The 19,392-nt window shown below is 35.9% G+C and overlaps 1 protein-coding gene across 2 annotated transcripts; it reads left to right on the top strand.

The window, feature by feature from the left end:
* Positions 1–4,832: 4,832 nt before the first annotated feature.
* Positions 4,833–19,122, top strand: LOC113436367 (B- and T-lymphocyte attenuator). Of its 2 annotated transcripts, none has more exons than XM_026700765.2 (5): positions 4,833–5,874; positions 11,528–11,851; positions 14,403–14,570; positions 15,014–15,060; positions 18,705–19,122. In XM_026700765.2, the coding sequence occupies exons 1-5, from the start codon at positions 5,805–5,807 to the stop codon at positions 18,990–18,992; spliced, it is 897 nt and encodes a 298-aa protein (XP_026556550.1). In that variant the 5' UTR covers positions 4,833–5,804; the 3' UTR covers positions 18,993–19,122. The 2 variants fall into 2 exon arrangements, with proteins under 2 accessions (XP_026556550.1, XP_026556552.1); XM_026700767.2 differs by having other exon boundaries at positions 4,839–5,874; positions 18,708–19,122.
* The last annotated feature ends 270 nt before the right edge of the window (positions 19,123–19,392 follow it).

Raw genomic sequence — 19,392 nt, 5'->3', positions numbered from 1 at the left:
TATGTAGGATTTTGTTTTTGTTTTGCAGACTTGACTGTCTGATACTTAGTTTTGTACAGATTTTTCTTTGCTTAGCTAATGAAACTTATATGATAGTTTAAATAGGTGACTGTAATGCATCATCAATGGATGTGTATTTCTTGTCTGCCTCATTCATAAATATGTTCTGTATGAAGGTTAGTAACAGAGTAGAGGCCCTATATGTAATGCAATGGAAAATGCATGTTTTAAATTTCATAGGATTATATCATTCTGCTACTTTGCTATTTCCATTTGCAATCTTGTACATTAACAAGGAAGCCTTTTGTGTTTGTATGTTTTCTTTTCACTCTTCCAGCTAATGTGCAGAATAGTAGTCCATATATCTTCCCAGGCTTCTCAAATGGTTTACCACAAAGTGATTTATAACTTACTCATGGTAGGTTACATAAGTGTAAAAAGACTGCAGCCTAATGGGGGGGGGGGGTAAAATTGTCCTTTAATCTGTATGAATAGTAAAAATCATGACCAGAGACTTTACACATTTTTTTAAAAAAATACCATTTTAAATGTGCAAAATGAAACTTTTGTTGGAAATGAGGTCCAAATAAGCAAACAATCAAGATTTTACTTGTACCAGCTTACAGATCAACTATATGGACAGAAAAGATCAAGGCTGCAGTCTTCTGCTTGCGTACTTGAAAGTACTTGTTTTAGATTTTCTGTGAAATGTGCTTCCAAATAAATTGCATAATATCAGGCTACATATATGTATTTTTAGGCATCAGGTTATATCTGGCAATTTGTTGTTTATGGTGGTTCACTCTAGTATGTGTTCAAGTCAAGCTTATATTCAGGTTTTCTTACAGCTGAAGTAAGTGCATATGTGCACATCTGTGTGGGAAAGACAAATGTTAGGATTTTTGAAAATACATTGAATTAAGCAACTTCATAATCATAATGTTGGATATAAGCATGGCATTCAAAATATCCTGAATGGGCAAATGAAGATAGTAATAATGGTCTGTTGAATATAGATTTAGCTTTACTCCCAGAAAAACAATGGGTCTTGGTCATTGCTTGCTTTTCACATTTATTTCAATAGAATTTAAGTATAGCCAAAAGATAGTACAAGTCTAATAAGAATTAAGGTGCAATAAATTTAGATGAGCTTCCTTATGCATACATGTGGAAATATTCTGAATTGGTCTTCAAATATTTGATGCCTACCTGATCAGTTAAAAATGATCTTTTAAAAAACTAATTTCTAATGCCAACTTTCAATCCTAATACTGGACTGAAAAAAGTTTACCCGATCAGTCTACTTTATTATAAAAAGTCTTTTTTTCTAGCTAAGGAATGTTCTTACAACAACATCCAACATTTTAACACCTATATTTTTGTGAGTTAATCAGTTGCAACCATACAAAATTTAACTGCTAAATTCTTAACTTGATTCTGTGTCTCTGGTAACTTTTTTCTTTGAACAAAATAAGGAACATAATTATAATGTAATAATAGCATTTAATTTATAGATGCACATTGTATGAATCTTGCTATCCTTTTTTACTATTCCATATTTGAATTTGCTGCTAGGGTGATTTTTTGTTTGTTTGGTTTGTTTTTGGGTTTCCTTATGCATGTTGAGTATTCATTGGCTTTATGTTTTTAATGCTCTATGTTAACTTTACAGAATAAAACATTTTAAAGTAAAGACTACTTGAAGCAAAATGTTATATTTAGAAGCATCAAAGTACTAATGATTTTTTCCTCTGTGTTCGATTGCTCTTTGTATATTTGAATGAAAGTATAATTAATTGTTTTGCTTCATTATATTAGGAAAAGGTTGGTTACATTATTGACTATAATGACACTAGCCTGAATTGTATTTTAAAGTTGCACTTCAAAAATAGTTGAGGTAAATATGGATTTTTCCATCCAAGTGCTCTGCAAGTTTTGTTTTAATAATATTAGACTAAGAGTTAGTGTTTGGTCCGAGGCAGAAGTAGGGATGACCATAGATTTCCTTACATATAGTTCAATGTTAAGTTCTTTTTTAAATTGTTTCTCTGAAGATAGTTAATTAGTAACCACTTTTTCTTCTGCTCTACTGTGTCCATTTTTCCAAGACTACCCAGCCAAATCCCTGCAATTTTCCTGGCAAGGTTTTTCAGAAGTGGTTTGACATTGCCTCCTTCCTAGACCAAATGCTACAAGAATAAACAGAAGCAATATTATGAATGGCCAAAAAGGATCCTTCCTCATGAAAGCGGTACTGATTTGAGGATATTGCCTTTTTCCCCTCAGATGATGCCAAGAAGCTTCTGGTGGTCTGTACACACAGAGCCAAAGGAAAGTAGTTTCCTCTGAACTTGAAAGCAGGTGGTTCTCCCTGAACACAATGATATCTGAGATTATTCATGAACTAGAGATCATCTGCACATTCCTGTTAATTACTCCACATTGTAAGAATTAGCAAGAATAGCAACTTGGTTTTTGGATACTTCTCACATGTTCAAAAAGCACTAAATATCAGATTCCCTGAGAAATTCTTTCAGATCACCATCTAGCATCAAATTGAAATTTTTAGCCTAAGGGTTTTAATAAAACTCAGAAAGTTACAAAATAATTACACTTTGCAGTTCTCCAATAGAGTTCTGCCAGATGTTTTTTTTCAAAATGAATGGAATTATAACTAACTGCCTATAGATGGCACTGTTTTGCAGATAATGTCTTTATTTTAATTGCTTTTTTTAGTTGAACATGTCTTCCTTATACCAGTATTAAATTATTTGAAAGGCCATATTTTGCAAAGAGTTTCAAAACTCACTTCTTGTAGTATGAAAAGAATACTTCCATAGCTCATCCTAGAATCTCAGGTGGATTTTTTTTTTCTTCCTGCGCATTATCCCCACATAGTAAGGATCCTAGAAACGTTTTAAAGTAATATTTGTTTTACTGACAATAGTTTTTATAGCTTGTCAGTTCCCTTGAGAGGACTATGGTCCTTCAGATAGCCAGGCCCAATGCCATGCAGGACTTTATAATTAATAACCACATCTTGAATTGCAATTGGGCACAGACTGGCAACCAATGCAGTTTCTGTAGCAGCAACAATTTCTTAACTCTTATGCAAATGAGAATTTGGTCCTTTGCCTTCATCCGTGTTCAATCCCTGTATTCTTCCCTGTCATTTCCATAGTTTCTAACCTCATTATTTTACTCTTAATATACAGATAGACTATTAAACAATTTTCCTTGACAAAAGTTTTAATAAGACAGAATAAAAAATTATGTGTAATATAAAGTTACTCTTGCATGTAATTGCCAACATACATAAAAATGCCAAAAGAGAGCATCTATTCTAGCATCTATTCTTTCAGTTTTGGAATAGTTTTTTTTATATATATATAGTTGGCTTTTCACTTTCCTCCTTTGGAACTTTTAGGCAAGACATCTCAGCAGCTTCATATTTAAGTATATATCTAGAGAATGATGAAAAAACCATTTTTCATAGCTGATATTATATTTGGCATCCTCATAATGCCATGCAGACAGATTTTATTTGTAATAATAGAATTTTAGGATTGAAAAGTTGGAAGAGAATCATCTATGCCAACCCGCTGCAATGTATAGGAAAATCCCTTATACTATCCACGAGGAAACATTTTCCTTCTTAAAAATCTACAAAGATGAAGGGCTCACAACTTTCATTTTGGTGATATTTAATCAAATTAGAGTTGATATTTTATTGGAAGAAAGTGGTACCATTTAGAGAGAAAAAATATTTAGAAGACAGAAGGGATTTTTTTTTATCATTAGCCCTTCTAACAGAACCTTCTATGTGGAAATACTGACACAGTAAATCAATGAAATGAATAATGGTGCAGTGGAGGCTTGCCAATTTACAAATTGTTTTAATTGATTTCTAAACAAGTGACATAATATTCATTGGAACAGAACTATACAATATACTACTGCCTTGTGCTTGATGTATTTGTGTCCCCATTTGACAAGTTTCTGGCTTGCAGTACTGTGCAGTTCCCAGCAACAGGTTGGTATAATTAAGGTGAAAGAGCCTAAATGTGAAATTGCCACAGGCCAGCATTTGTAGTTTGAAAGACAATGGGGGTCTACCATCATGACAAGCAAAGCAACAGCTGTTATTTTTGTGAAGAGAGGAAAGAGATGTGTGTTTAAGCATGGAACAGCAAAGGAAGAATCACATACCCCATTAATGGCCAGGAAGAAAGCACTGATTGTTGACCACACTCTGAATTCAGATATAGTTCAGAAAGTGTAAGCAACAGCTGGCTGACAATTCCTTGTGAGTGCTAAATTCGGAAACGTCTATACATGCCCTCATTAATAGCATTCTGATATCTGAATAGACCTTAAAGTAGTTGATCCAGCCTACGTTTATTTTGTGCACATTTCATATTGGGTTTGTCATGCTGAATTCAGAAGTTTTGGAAAATAAGACTTGTTTTCTGGAAAAAACCTGGTAAAAATACCTTCTGACTGATCATGTCTCATTTGCTTATTATTTTTTTCAGTCATGAAACCACAAACCTTGAACACGAGGTTTAGAAACGTTTGCTCATTCTGTTTGAAAGTCTCCTTTTTGCTTAACATAATCTTGATGTAATACTTCTGAACCTCAACTGTGATTAAAAGATCAGGATTGTCTGTGGGCACATTGTTCCTTCCTCAGTTTTCTTTTTTGCTGTGCAAGTTTCCCAAACATCCTCTAATATATTAAAGAATAGATGGGCATATGTTGATTCCTGAGCAACAGTAAATTGTGAAAATTTAATTGTTATTAATAGTTAGGTTTGCTACCTTCCAAATGTTTCAGGATTACAGTTCCCAAAACTTCTGAGAAGACCAAAAGGAAAGTTATTTAAGAATACTTCTGAAGAGATTTGTCTTACTATATTCTGTTGAACCATTGTGTTTATTTTCTATGGCCTTGCTTCATGCAATATGCTAATCCATAATGTGATGTCTAAACCATGGTTTGTAGGTTTTGATGTCTATTGTGTTTTGTTTAATAAACCATGGTTACAGAAATAATAGGTTTAAATCATGTGTGAACCAGGAGGTATATTAATACATTTTCAAGTGGGACCACAGCACAGCATCAAAAATTAATTTCATCAACCGATCTGTTCAGGTATTCTATCAAATGGATAGACATGTACTCTCTTACAAATGTTGGTCAATACTTCTGGATCACCAAGCAGGATCAATTCTCACTTTGGTTTTAATGGAGGATTTGGAAGATGCTAATACTCCTGCCTTGATTTTCAAAGCCTCCTTTTAGCTGCAATTTTGTTGGCATTGACCAGCACGGTTTATATTGAACCTCCTGAAATGAAGTTTTAACAAATATACTTCTGAGCAAAGTATTGCAGCAATTTTTAAAACCATTTTACCCTTACATTTTAAAATATCTTTAAACAGTTATCTGAAACTAACATATGCTACTTTGATTTGGGTTTGCTTCCTTTTATTCTTCAGTGGTTCCTCTCACAAGGTGGAAGAGACGTTAAAAGATAGCAATAACAAAACAGTTAAGGTTGTGATTGGAAACCAAGAGCAGCAATTCTACTGCAGGAAGATCTGGGCTGAAAAAAAAAATCTGCTTTGTGTGAGATAAAGCCTTTTCCCACCCCCTTCCTTCTTTCACTTCTCATGATCTCGCTACTTCTGAGCACTCAAAGATGACTTAAGAATGTTCAATGATGCTAAAGACAATATTTCTGTTCCACAGATTCCCTTCCATTTTCACAATGGCCCTGAAGTGAGGATAACTCCAGGCCATGTACATAGGCAACGTTGCACTACTGCTTCTCTTGCTGATGCTGATGGTGGACAACTCATTGACACAAGGTAAGGGACACTACTAAGAGCAATCTTCTTCAAAATACTAGCAATATGTGCATGAATTCTCTTTCTAGATGCTGCATAAGGGCTCGTGGAAAACTGCAACTCTATTTAGATGACTATATGAAGCAAGATATGGGCTTAGTATCTTCATCTAAAAATTCTAATTCTGCTAAACACGTTTATGACCAAGTTATTAACTTTCGCAGGACAAAAAGCAACACAGAATATTTTTCAGTTCTACACTTTGTGTTTATGTGATGGAATAACGTAGATACACAATTATATGTATATTTTCTCAAGCTAAGTCCAGCTGATCAGAATGTAGCTTCCTATAAAGCAGGCCAGTTCTTTTAAGTTAACTACAAACAAGTGCATTTTGTCAACAAATGTTTAACAGATTTTATTTATTTATTTATTATTTATTTTGTCAAGCAAGTATTAGATAACAGGTATAAGTATAAACATGGTTATGGATACGAATAAAAAGAAACTTTAGAACAGGGACAATAGGGTGCGCTTATGCATGCCCCCTATTTTAACATGATTTTATATATTTTAACATGAGGCAATGGATAAAAATGCAGTTTGGATTTTAATTTGTGAAATGTGCAAACACAGTAAATGTTTTTTCAAAAATGCAAAAATGTGTTTATTGCATTGTGTGTGTGTGTGTGTGTTCATACATACACAAATAGAGATGATCAAAGCAAACATGAAATGTATATTATGAAAAACAAATTTATAGGTTTAAGTTCCCATTAATATTCGCTGTGAAAAACCACGTGGGGATATTTTGCAGAACCCTAGTTTACACCTTCCTCCTAACATGTGGGAATTTGGAATAGAGCAGGGCTGCCAAACTCTTGGCCCACGGGCCAGATGAATCACACACTGGCCATACCCACAGTTTAGCAAAGGGAGCGGGGAATCCCAATACATCACGTGATGCCTCTGTGACTATGTGAGTTTGACACCCCTAGTACAGAGTCTCAAAAGGAATGATAATACCATCTATGATGATTTCAACTTGCATTGTTTTTAAAAAATTATTATAGTTGTCCCTAATAATTTTGACTTATCCTAGAGATCCAAAACTTCTTGAGCAAAGTTGGGCATGATTCTAAAGCCAGATGGCTGGCCTGGAATGAGATGTGAATTGGAAGGGAAGGCGGATCTAGGAAGATAATTTTTAATGACAAAATAATAATTAGTAGATTTTATCCCACTTTTTAATATATAATTCAAGGTAAAAAAATATAACTAATACCCCTTTTTCTTCCTACCGGTATTTCCCCTCATAAACAACCCCGTGAAGAGGGCTGGGCTGAGAGTGCCTGACCCAAAACTATCCAACCTGTGTGTCTAAGGCAAGAATATAATTCACAATTTCCTGGTTCCTAGGCCAACACCTTAACTACTATTCCAAACTGAGTCTTTTGAATGGTTGCTTTATTGGCATAGCAGACTGCTAGTTTCCAGATATTTTAATATCAAATTCTCTTGCTTTCCACATGGGTTTACCCTACCAGTCTGCCTTCACCATTCCCGGATGTACACATTGCTATCAGCCAGCCAATGTGGACTTCTGGTTCTTGGAAAGAAAGTATTCAAATGTTAATCTAGCATAGCTGGAACCTGGTCTCAGGCCAGCAGCAGAAATGAATTCTAATGGGGAAAGCAAACAAATATATTTATCATTGTACGGAATTGTGCACAAAAGAATTTAAGAATCCCTGGCTTAGCTTACATATGAGTGTTTTCTCTGTCTTGATCAGAGGAATTTTGCTTCCCCTTAAAATATGGCTCTATATGGGCTTGCACTTCTCCTTTAACTTCTGCTTTTCTTGTCCACATGAAACAAAACAAAGGTTAGTTGTTTCAAGTGAGTTCGCATACTACATATGAAGAATTGAAATTGTAAGAGGAGAACTTACAGTATATATTTTTAGTTTTGGAAAGGGAAGATTATTTTTTTTTCTCTTAGTTCTTTCCTACTCGTATTTGTCCCTTTCTAATATCCTTATCTGCAATACAAATTGAGGCTCTTGTTCCTTTTTCCCCAAATTATTTTCTTTGGTGCAAGTTTTGTGCATCAATAAATCACATCCACTTATTTTGATATCTCATTCCACCACTGTCCTTGCCCCCAAGTATTAAGATTAGAGTTATTGATTAATGATTGACAGTTACTTCTGTGAATGTATGTACCCTCACCATAATCACTACAAAGATATCACACTAGCAATTAGGCCCAAAACAGGAAGAAATTTTTAAACATAACACCAGAATGGGCAAAAAGAAAAAGAACAAGAATCCAAACTTAGTTTCACAGACTATTTATATATTTCATGTGAAACGTCACAAGAGAATTATTCAGCTTTTCTCTTGCAAATTTCAATAATACTTTCACACAGCCAACAAAATAACTCCGAAGTCTGAAAACATGAATTGTTTCTACTTTAAACATACACAGTTTCTATCACAAATAAACCACCAAAAGTCCTATTTCACCTATTGTAACTTCTTTTTCTACATCTCCCAAAAATTATATTATACATATTATAATTATACAAGAGTCCCCAACCTCTGGACCATGGCCCACTACTGGGCTGTGATCTGTTTGTAACCAGGCCATGGAAACAGCAAGTACATGCACACGCATCCTCACTCGCATGAGCAGCAAACAACCATGTGCACACGCGCTCCATTTGTGCGAGCGGCAGATGTGTGTACATACTGCTCATGCAAATGAAGCTGCATGTTCTTGCTGGCCACTCCCATAGAATCATCCCGTTCCCCACCCTCCCCCACGATTTGCAAAACTGGGAAGATTGGGGAACTCTGATATAAGTAACTGATGGGTTTCAATTCTCAAACTTCAGACACCTGATTTTAGTTCAGCCTTCAAGTATTTGCAATGACTTTTTAAGATTTCTGCTTTTTTCAGTAACAGCTATACCATCAGCTTTTGGCATTTATTTAGCAAAGTGATCTTCAAAGTCAAATAGGGGATGAAGAAAAGGAATTAATTGACTTGGCTGTCACATTGAAAAATAGACCTTTAATTAGTTGTTGTTGTTTTTTAAGAAGCAAACTTTTCCACCTGTTATTTTAGAGGTGGTGAGTAATGATAATTGAGAGACTTAAGCTGGAATAGGTCTGGGCTTTTCTCAATGTCTGTGAGGGCCTGGGGCCTTTAAATTTACTTGTTGCTACCCTGTTTCTCACAAAATAAGGCCAAGCCTTATTTTTTTTTGGCCCACGAAAAAACAGCTAGGCCGTCTTTTGGGGGGTGACTTAATTCCACCCCCTTGCATCCCCAGGTGGACGGGCAGCAACAGCTTGGATGTTGACCTCGGCATTGGTGGGGCACTTCGTATCGGGAGACCTTCCGCCACCGTTGCTTTCCCTTCTCCCTTGCTGCCGCGGCATTTAGAGCAACACTGTGGCATTTGGCACAGCCATGTGTGGCCAGCCAGGCTTCTCCTTGCAACTGGAGCCAGGTGGAGACACTCGGCTTCAGGCGCTCCTGTTGCTGCCTTCCCTTTGCCTTCGAAGGTAAAACCAATTATTTTAAAAATGACGCCCTACTACAACAAAGAGTCCCCTGCCCGAGAGGGCAGCCCAACCCTACGTGGGGAGGTGAATATCCCGGGGCTGCAGTGCAGGATCGGCCCACCTTGGGAGAAGCGCCCAGCTGCCATCCCTGCCTGACGTCGGGCAGAGTGCAAAGAGCTTCGCCTGGGGCGCCCAGCGCAGCTGACAGGCAGGCCCTTCTTCCTGGCAGCAGAGCTCTCATCAAGGCAGCGAGCGCCTCCCCACTGGACCCTCCGCTCATCCCGCCAGGACTGTGCCAGAGCCGTGCAGGCTGGGCAGAGCCAGGAAAGCGAGCCAAGATCCACCGCCGGGCAGGAGGGCCCACCTGTCAGCTGCGCTGGGTGCCCCAGGTGAAGCTCTTCACACTCTGCCTGGTGCCAAGCAAGGATGGCGGCTAGGTGTTTCTCCCGGGGTGGGCCAATCCTGCGCTGCGGCCCCGGGAGATTCGCCTCCCCACGTGGGGTTGGGCTGCCTCTCAGGCAGGGGAGGCTTTGTCGTACCAGTAGTAGGGCATCGTTTTTAAAAGAATTGGCTTTGCCTTTGAAGGCAAAGGGAAGGCGGCAACAGGAACGCCTGAACCCAAGTGTCTCCGCCAGGCTCCGGTTGTAGGGAGGAACCCTGGCTGGCTGCGCGTGGCTGCGCCAAACGCCGCAGCGTTGCTCTAAATGCCATGGCAGCAAGGGAGAAGGGAAAGCAATGGTGGAGGAAGGTCTCCTGAAATGAAGTGCTCCACCAACGTCAACGCAGGCAGCACCATATCCAGGGATACAACAAAACTACTTCCTAACGGCAAGCCCCCCCCTACCATTCCCCCCCCATTTCGCATGTTTAATATAGGTCTTAATTTGGGGGGAGGAGCTTAATTTGATTTTATGCCGATAAAACATGCTGGGCCTTCCTATTGGTGGAGGCCGTATTGTTGGAGAAACACGGTATTGGGTTCCTATCACATTGTCTAAGACGGGGGTCAGGAATGAGCGGCTCTGGAGAGAGAGAGAGAGAGAGAGAGAGAGAAAGAAAGAGATAGGAAAGAAATAAGAGAGGCAGAGGGAGAGAAGGAGAAAAAGAGAGAAAGAGATGGAGATGAGAGAGGGAAAAAGAGATGGAGAAAGAGAGAAAGATGAGAGAGGGAGAGAGAGAAAGGGGGGGAGAAATGAGAGAGAAAGAGATAGAAAGAGAAATGAGAGAGAGACAGAGACAGATGAGAGAAAGGGAGAAAGAGGGGAAGAGAAAGATGAGAGAGACAGAGACAGATGAGAGAGAGAGAAAAGGAGAAAGAGAGAGAAAGAGACTAAGGGAGATGAGAGAGAGAAAGAGGCAGAGGGAGATGAGAGAGAGATGAGAGAGAAAGAGAGAGAAAAGAGAGAGAGAGAGAGAGAGAGAGAGAGTAGAGAAATGAGAGAGAGAGATACCAGTTTCCCAGAGAAAAGAAAATACCAGGAGCCACAATACCTGAGAAGGCATGGCTGGGGTGTGTCATGTGACTGGGTGGGAGTGAGTGACATCTAGTTGGCCACGTCCACCCAGGTTTTGTGGCTCCTTGTGTTTTCTTTTCTGTGGGAAATGGGTCCAATGGCTCTTTGAGTGTTTAAGGTTGCAGACCCCTAGACTAAGGGAACAGAAGCCTCATTAGATGTTCTAATGATGGGGAAGTTTATTTATCTGTCAAGAAGACTGTTCATAAATTTGGGTCCTTAATGTGCTACCCTTTGGACTTTCCTACCTAGATTTCTGTTTCTGACCACTCAGCAATGGTAGCACTTTTTATTGTGAACAAACTAGTAGTCCCAAAGCCAATACAAACCCTAAGACAATTTTGCATAATTCTAAATATGTTTACTGGTTACTGAAGTCAAAAGTTTATTGTCATCATGCTCTAAAAGCCTATGTATTCCTGACATTTAAATAAGACTTACGAAAAAAAAATTAACTTGTGAAAGGAAAAAAAATATCCCCACAAAAAGTGATAAAAGATGTCTGTTAGATATTGCGTATATTGCTACTACTGAGATACATACATTATGCAAAACATAATTTCCATCTTGCTTTTCTCTCTCAGATTCTGAGGATGATAATTGCACCACCATTACTATTGAAAGAGGTACAAAATACTATAAAAATCTTGGTGACTCAGCCAGTCTAGAGTGCCCGGTGACCTACTGCAGCAAAAAGCCTAAAATGAATTGGTATATGCTGAACAAGAGCAAAGAGAAGTTCCATATATTGAAGGATGAAAAAGAACATTCCATTTCCTGGAAAAATGACAATAAGTTTGTTTTGAATTTTCAATCAGTTCATAAAAATGACAGTGGGCAATATCGTTGTGAAGCGATAGTAAGAAAAAATAATCTTGCAAGTCATGTTGTAGAATTAATTGTTCAAGGTAAGTTTTCAGGTAACATTTATCCAATTTATCATTTAAAACTCTCGAGCCACCAATCTTCACACAACATAGTTCAGCGTAATGCCTCAGGAGTAGGACAAGTTATGAAGTTGGAAAGAGACAGACACCATAATATTAATAATTTATTCAATCTTCTGATATTATCCACTAAATACTTTTTTGTTATTTTGCCCCCCAAAAATCAACAGTATCATCAACAATATGATTATCTATGCTATACTGGAAAAGACTATTTTAATCCATTTTTTAAATATCTATGTTTTCGTTCTAAATAAGTGATTAATGTAGTTAACAGACTAGATAAGGGTAATAAATTTAAGCTTAAAATAAAACCAACAAAGCTAATCTCGGAACAAGATGTTCAGGGAATATAAATTTCTTCTGTTGAGGGTGAAATCACATTCTGGTTTACAATTTAGGTATAGGCCTGAATGTAAATATCCAGTTTTTTTAGATTGCCAAACCTATATTCACACAGTTAAAAAGTAGTAGAGTACTATATCTGTTCCATGATATGTTAGTTCTGGTTAATAAATGTTCCAATCAGAGGTGGTATTCAGCAGGTTTTGACCAGTTCTGGAGAACCGGTAGCAGAAATTTTGAGTAGTTCAGAGAACCAGCAAATACCACTTCTGACTGGAGATTTTATAGTATCCTTCTCCTGCCACGCCCACTAGGCTACACCCACAGAACCAGTAGTAAAAAAATTTGAATCCCACCACTGGTTCCAAATTACATAATTTTGAAACCTAATTTGAATCTACCTTTGAAAGGTATCTGGAAACTTCAACTAGTACAGAGACTAGTGATAGAAAACATAAAAACTTCATTCAGTCCACTTCAAAGCACAGTTTGGAGGAATAATTATATCTTACAAAATGTTGCTCAGTTTAGGAGCAGACTACATAAAAAAGTTCATTTTTCCATAGCATCCTGCATGGGTTTTGTTAAATTATCTGGATTATTAAACTTTTCCAATGTCAGGCCTTAGCATTCATTACTAACATGATAGAGGATCTTTCTAATACCTGCTCTCATGTTTTGGAACTGCTTTGCAAAGCAGAACAAATTCACTCCAATTTTGTTGTTGTAATAGTCAAAATACTGTATATTTACTGAGTTTAATTTAAGGGCTGATTTGTTTGTTTTCCATCTTCCAACAATGACAACTTCTCTCTCTCTCTCTCTCTCCTCTCTCTCTCACCCCCCCATGTATGTGTTGGACCTTCAAGTCAGTATTGCCTGGTTAAGTCTGCAATTTTCTTGGCAAGATTTTGGAAATAATTTACCATGGCCTTCTTTCAAGATTGACAGAGTGACCAGCCTGAGGTCACCCAATTGTCTATGTGCCTAGAGCCAGAATAGAACTCATGGAATCACAGTTTCCAGCTTAGTATTTTCACTACTACAGCAAACTAGTTCTCTTATCGCCAAATATTTCTGTTATTTAGTAAGAAATACAATATTTCAATTCCTTATGTTCAATCTTCAAATTGCTTCCCTGATTGAACTCAGTATTTTAGTTTTTCCCTTCAAGGCCAAATTTACATGGACTTGAAAATTGCACGAGCATGGACCGTATGGTAGATGGCATCATGAGCCATTAGAGTGCAGTACTGCAAGCTACTTTTGCTGCCTGCCGGCTGCCTGCAATTTGGCAGTTCAAATCTCACTAGGCTCAAGGTTGACTTCCATCCTTCCAAGGTGGGTAAATGAGGACCCAAATTGTTGGGGGCAATATGCTGACTCTGTAAACCACTTAGAGAGGGCTGCAAAGCACTGTAAAGTGGTATATAAGTCTAAGTGCTATTGCTATATTAGTGATAATTGAACATATTCATATAAGAAGCCTATAAAAGTTACAGTAATAACCGTAATAGCTGTATTCACACAGTACTAAACATCAGAACCAAGCAAACACATTGCAAATTGCTACAAGATGTAAATCTGGGTGATTTATAGTCTGGTGTTCAAAAGTGTTTTTTCAAAAGGCAACTGGACTTTGTTTTTCCTTGAAGATGTTTTGTTTCTCATCCAGTTCTGAAGAATTGAAAAAGCTTCTTGGATGAGAAGAGAAACATCTTCGAAGAAAAACGAAGTCCAATTACCTTTTGAAAAAGCACCTTTGGGACAACGATGACCTAGATAACTGAAAATCTCCATAGATAAAGTCTTGTGTCTTAATATTTAAAAACTTAAAAATAATTGTGAAGGCTGAATTGGGTCAGGGAAATCAAGGCCTATTAATAGCTTTGGAGACTTCTTCACACAGAGAAAATAATGCTGGTAAATGGGAATACTATAAAACCCCATCCTCAACGCTAAGATCTTTCCTGACACATTTTCTTTCAACCTGCAATTTATTCCTTCACATAACTTTTCTGACTTTTTTAGATTTATTGATACTATTATATCTACAGTGCATCCTGGAACTTCTTTAAACTAAATCGCAACAAACCAGCTTTATTTAAAAAATCATGCTGCTATTGCTTTGAATATTAATGAAATTTTAAATGCACTTTCTGTATAGATCACAGTAACTCATCAGTGTTTCTAAATACTACAAATACAACAGAAGATCAGAAGCCAGCTGAAAAGAACAAGATGTTGATTATGATTTATTCCATATCATCCTTTGGTACTCTGTTCCTCATTGTTGGTTACTTTGGATGGCTCTATTTCACAAGGAGGCATCAAGGTAGGTTATATAAATAATTTCATTATTTCAAACCTCAGTTGGTTCCAGTTAGTTCTTTTATGTATACTGAGAGTATTTACACCAAGACAAATTCTTTGTCCAATCACACTTGGCCAATAAAGTATTCTATTCTAATCAGAGATTTTCCAGGCTCTGCCTTTTGCTTTCAACTCATCTTTTAATTTATTTTGTATGTGTTTGGAAGCATTAATTAGGCTACCTAGTTGATGCTTATGAAATTCTTAAATAAAGGTTGTTGATTTCAAATATTAATGTCTGATTCTATGAAGAGAAAAGGACATTAGCATTTCAAATAAACAATCTTTATATCAGAAACAATTTTGATTTACTTAAAAAGATACTGAAGTGTTTCCTTTATGAGAAAATATCTTTATGAACAATTGTAAGATTATTTTAACAACATGCTGTCTTTTCCTTCTCAGTAAAAAACACCCAGAAAGTAAAAAGCCAAGAAAGTGGAAATAACAGGGTATGTTTGTTATTAGCATCTCTTTAATTTTTTATTCTCATCTTTCCATATATGTGCCACTGAAGATGTAGCTAAATAAAACTTTTTATAATGGAGAGAGATCAGCAGGAAAACCAATTTTTTGTTCATTAATCTTAGGATGATGAGGAATTGAAGGGGAAAAAATGAATCACCTACACTGTCTCACCTCCAAATACTTAATACACATAATCATGTTTTTCCACTTACAATCTTCTCATATCTTTTCAGTGTAGGCCAGGTCAGGAAATAGACTTCAAAAGAAAACATTGATTTTTACTTTATTGTTGTAGACTACAGTAACAGATTCTTGGACATCAGATAGTATATGAAAGAGAATTAAGATGGTGTCACCTTAAGTTTCTTTCTTTCACACACACTTCCTTCTTTGGGTTTAATTCATATTTTACTAACTGCCATATTCTTTCCCCTACCCCTGTAGTTCTTGCTTTTTTGTTCTGTCCTGTTTCTTGCTTTCTAGCCTAGTGCCTTAACCATTGGACCAAACTGGTTATTCATAGAATAATAGAGTTGGAAGGGACCTTGAGGGTCTTCTAGCCCAACCCACCACTCTGGCAGGAAATCCTATGCCATTTCAGAAAAAATATTGTCCAGTCTCTTTTTGAAAGCCTCCAGTGATGGAATATCCACAACTTCTTTTTTTTCATTGATTTAAATCATTTATTTACTGCTTCCCAGGAATAGAAATTTTAAATAGGTTTACAATTAAAAGTTACAGTTTAACTTTAAACAATAGGTTAAAACAGTTAACAAAAACATAATTTAAGGCACTATATTTTTTTTCCTATTCAATTTTTTTTAAGTTTTATTGTTTTTTAAGACAAACATAGACAAACAAAACATAAAAACATCAAGCCATCTTCCATATATATACATACAGTGGGTCGGTTGGTTTACAAATTGTTTTCTACTTCCACTTCGTAGTCTTCAATTACAATTACATTGTATATATTCTCATATTGTCAATCAAATATTCCAAAATACATTAATATCATTATTAATCAATCATTTGACTATACTATTATTCATTCATGTTTTACAAGATAATCCATATTTTATTTTATTTGTTTTGTGACAGTTCATATTATCATTTCAGATCTATCCTACAATCATTTTGTAGATATAATAAAAAAAATACATTTTTATATATTCATTATGTTATAAAAATCTACATATTTCATTACCATGTTTTATTGTCTAACCATTGATAGAATAGATCCCAAATTTTCTAAAATTGTTTATCATCTTGTTCTCTGATTTCAAATGTCAATCTACTCATTTCAGCACATTCCAATATTTTCTTAATAATTTCCTCCTGTGAATTTCCTCTCATTTTTCCAGTTTTTGGCAGATACAATCCTAGCTACTGTTAATACATTTACAATCAGGTATTTCAATTCTTTATTATATATTTCAGGTAAAATTCCCAATAAAAGTATCTCTGGTTTCAAATCTATATGCTTTTTTGTCATTTTTTCCAACCATGTGTGGATTTTTGTCCAATATTTTTTGGCATCCGCACAAGTTGACCACATATGGTAATATGAGCCAGGTATTAGATGACATTTCCAACATTTTTCAGATTTGTTCTTGAACATTCTTGCTATTCTTGTTGGGGGAAAATGCCACCTGTAAAACACCTTATACAAATTTTCTTTATATGCTGTTGACATTGTCTTTTTATAATTTTGAGACCACAATTTTTGCCATTTTTCTAGATCAATCTCATATCCGAAATTCTTCCCCCAAGCAATCATTGTTTCTTTAACTTGTTCTTCTTCTAGTTTAAATTCTAATAGATATCCATACAATTTTTTAATCACCTTTTCATCAGTACCTGTCAAAATCTTATCTAAATCAGTCAATTTATCATAGAAACCTGTTTTAGAATCTTCATCATACCTTGAATGTATTTGCGCATATGAAAACCAATTCATCTTTATACCTTGTTCCTCTAGTTTTTGCATAGATTTAAGTTCACCCTTTTCATTCAATATTTCACCATATTTAACTGTTTGTTCCTTTCTGTATATTATAGGATAAGAAAATGCTTCAATAGTCGATAGCCAGACTGGAATTTTCAAATAACATTGTCTTTTAATCTTCTCCCAGTTTAACCACAGAGACTCCTGTATATAATGTCTTCTGAAATACCCCTGTGTTTTAGTTCCTTTATACCATAAAAAAGGATGCCACCCCAACATCATGTCCTTCTAGTGTCAACAATCTAGCATTTCTTAATGTTATCCATTCCTTAACCCACATCAGATTTGTAGCTTGGTAGTACAACTCCCAATTAAGCAAACCAAATCCCCCTTTTATTCTAGCATCTTGCAAAAGTTGTAATTTTATTCTCTCTTTCTTACCTTGCCATACATATTTCAACACAATTTTATTTAAATCTTCAAAATAATCCTTTCCAAGCCTAATTGGAATTGTTTGGAACAGATATGAAATTCTGGGCAATATATTCATCTAGATTGTTGATATTCTCCCTATTAATGACAGTTGTAAATTTTCCCACTTCACCAAATCTAGCGCTATCTGCTGCTTAAGTTTAATATAGTTATTCTCTTTTAGTGTACTACATTTTGCTGTCAAATGTATCCCCAAGTACTTGATCTTATTCGTGACCTGGATTTTTAATACATCCGCCAGTTTTTCCTTTTGTCTTGATAACATATTCTTTGTCAAAATCTTTGTTTTGTCTTTATTTATTTTTAAACCAGCCACCTTCCCATATACCACTATCTTTTCTATCAATTTTAATGCTGTTTCTAGTGGGTCTTCTAAGATGAAAACCAGATCATCTGCAAATGCTTGCAATTTAAATTCTTTTTTAGTTTTCATTCCTTTTATGTCCTTTTCTTTTCTAATATTTCTGTTTAGCACTTCCAAGGTTAACACAAACAACAAAGGTGACAGTGGGCACCCTTGTCTTGTTCCTTTTCTTATATCAATAGAGTCCATTAATTCTCCCTCTCTCATTACCTTTGCTGTTTCCTTATGATATATAGCTTCTATTGCTTGGATAAAGCATCCATAACTTCTGAAGGCAAGTTGTTCCAATGGTTGATTGCTCTCATCATTACGAAAATTTTCCTTAGTTTTAGCTTAGTTCTGTCTACTTCTCCAGATTATATATAATATGAAAATAAAGGCTTTACTTCCAGAATGTTATCATTTGTACAATGATTGATTTTTCCATTCATCCACGGTTTAAGATGTTTAAGACTTCGAGTCCATAGTTTACTAAATATTATATTTCTAATGATTTATAACAGGCCATCAGTGCACATTATATCACACTGAACTATATAAAAGAATTTGTGCTACCAGAGTGTTTTGCAATTTTAATATTAGGAAAATGGATGATGATGGCAAAATGAAAGAACAACCGTTTTTTATTTTCACACATTCCCCATGTAGGATGTTCAGTTCTATAGAAATTTTGTTCCTATTTTTATAAAGTCTTTAAAATTAACATCATACTGGATAATTGAATTGTTTGGTAATTGCTCTTTTGTTTGCTGACAACTAACTATACTTATCTATTAAATTCTCTATTTCTTGTTATTGTGATGTTTGCTGATAATTGCTGTAAGAAGACCCAACGCTGCACTGATAGCACAACTCATGAGTCAGATGAGGGAGCCATTTTTAATGAAGATTCCATGCCTTGCTTGTTTCAAGTTTCCAGTGGGAATCAAGACAATTACCAGAAGGCATCTAGAACCAGTCTAAGTTCCATGAAGTTCAATGAAGGTTTATCAGGATATAAAGAGGACTCAGTTATTTATGCAACATTAAGCCATGGAGAACTTTTTCAGAGAACCAAGCCCCCTGAAGAAATTCAATTGACAGAATATGCCATCATTAGACTGAAAAGCTAAAGATGGACATCATTCATTGTTTTATGTTCTCTAGTATGGTTTAGCAAGCTTATCCATAAACACCACTTATACAGACTGTTTCTGCTTGGAAAAATTTTCTGGAACAAAATAAATATTTATTTCCCAGATACTGCATAGTTAAAGTGAATCACATTTTGTATGCAATTGCTCTCTGTTTCCGTGTATTATATAACCAGAGGTTTGCTTACACCACTAGCTGACTCAGCAATTGGGATTCCTGTTGTCCTATTTTTGGGCAACCTATCTGACATGTTTGGGATCCTTCCCATTAAATTTTATTGGTAAGATTTTTGCAGGGTAGGTCTCTAGATCTTTCTAACCCTCTAACTCACTTTTCAGCAATTCTCCAGGGACAGCAACTGTCATGGTCCTTGTAAAC

Source organism: Pseudonaja textilis, chromosome 7 (genome assembly GCF_049901715.1).
Source record: "Pseudonaja textilis isolate UNSWEBS1 chromosome 7, rPseTex1.2, whole genome shotgun sequence".
In the NCBI taxonomy this organism is placed as follows: domain Eukaryota; kingdom Metazoa; phylum Chordata; class Lepidosauria; order Squamata; family Elapidae; genus Pseudonaja; species Pseudonaja textilis.
The sequence above is the reverse complement of the archived record's forward strand: the minus strand, read 5'-3'. Positions and strand labels throughout refer to the sequence as shown.